The following is a 1,802-nucleotide window of genomic DNA, read 5'->3' as shown; positions in this document are numbered from 1 at the left end:
CAAAAAAAAAAAAAAAAAAAAAATTTTTTTTTATTAATCGTTTTAAAAACAAAAAAAATAAAATAAACACATATTTGATATTATTTTGATATTTTTTAATATAAAAAATATGATAAAAAATTATTATAAAATATATTACCAAAAAAATTAAAAGAAACAAAAAAAAAAAAAAAAAAAAAAAAAATATACATATATATAATTTATATATATATATATATATATATATATATATATATATAATTTATATATATATTTTTATTTTTATTTTTTTATTTTTTCAGTGTACATCTAAATTATCTTATAATATTAGAATAAACTACTGCTGAAATTTAGAACACATGTCATACATTAAAAAAAATTTAAAATTTAAAAATAGATATATATATATATATATATATAAATAATATCATAAAAAATATTTTTTTTTTATTTTTTTTTTTTATTTTCCCTCGTCAAGTTCAATGATTAAATATTGATAAAATATATTGTTCAATTTTCCTTTTGAATTTATATTTATATAAAGGGAATTTTTTTCATTTATTTTGTTAATGTCTATATTATTATGGTTCGAATTATATGAGGAATCCGAAGAAAAAATATGATAATCCATTGTATTCCTATTTTTATTAATTGATGAATTATAAACATTTTTATCATGTTTAGGTTCTTCATTTGTGTTATTAAGATATTGAGACATTTCATCATTATTATTATATGTTAACTTTAATTTTGTAATATTTAAGTTTGTGTTAAAAAAGTGTATGTTATGAAAAATTTTATATTTAAAAATATAATGATATTTCTCTTGTTGTAATAATATTTTATAAATATGATTATAAAAATGATCTGTAATTTTATTAATATCCATATATATAATATTATAGCAATTATATTTCAATGTGGATTCTTCTGTTATATTAATTAGATATCTGACATTATTTTTTAATAAGATAATATTATCATATATACTTAATTCACAAGGTGATAAAAATGATGAATCAGGTATAATAATTGAAAAATTATTATTTTTATAAAAATATTCTAATATATATAATATATCTACACTATTGTTCGTTCTACTCATTATACTTAATATAAAGAAACTCAGAATAAATGATTTTAATGAACATGTAATATATTTCTTTTTTAATAATTTATATAATAAATATATAATATTTTCAAAACCTATACTACCATTATATATTTTCCCATTAAATGAAAAAACATCTCTTGTTACATCCTTGATTAATTGTTTAATATCAGGATATAAGTGATTATTTTTTATTTTCCTTATAATTTTTAATAACATAAATTTATTTTTTAATAAATGCTTTTTATATATATATAAACTATTTTCATCACATATTTCTTCAATCTTATCATTTTCATTATGAAATGTTATTTCAATACATTCACATATTTTATGTATAATATCCCTAGTAACATTATCATCACACAAATTACTTGTTTTCCTTTTTAATTTTAATAAAAAAATTAAATCATACAAAACATTCATTTGAATCTTTTCTGCTCGAATCTTACATTTCCTATATTCATTCTTAATATTAAAATTAGAAATATAACTTATCTGTTCATTATATAATGATACCACATCCAAACAGCTATTTATCTCATTCCTTTTGTTCTTTATTTCAGTGGCACTAAATATACTTTCCTTTCTAATATGTTCCCCATATTCATCGTTCTCTAAATCTTTCAGGTCACCGATCAATTTGTCAACATTCATGTTAAAAAATATGTACATATATAAATATATACATATATAAATATATGCATATATA

General features: G+C 16.2%; 1 protein-coding gene across 1 annotated transcript; it reads right to left on the bottom strand.

Annotated features, from left to right (window-relative positions):
* Positions 1 to 439: 439 nt before the first annotated feature.
* PRSY57_0915800 (hypothetical protein) lies at positions 440 to 1,747 on the bottom strand (the record flags this gene model as incomplete). The annotated part of the gene is made up of 1 exon (XM_012907398.2): positions 440 to 1,747. One exon carries the CDS (start codon positions 1,745 to 1,747, stop codon positions 440 to 442), a length of 1,308 nt encoding a protein of 435 aa, XP_012762852.1.
* Positions 1,748 to 1,802: the final 55 nt, after the last annotated feature.

Source organism: Plasmodium reichenowi, chromosome 9 (genome assembly GCF_001601855.1).
Source record: "Plasmodium reichenowi strain SY57 chromosome 9, whole genome shotgun sequence".
Lineage (NCBI taxonomy): Eukaryota > Apicomplexa > Aconoidasida > Haemosporida > Plasmodiidae > Plasmodium > Plasmodium reichenowi.
This window is presented reverse-complemented; position numbering and strand designations above follow the sequence as displayed.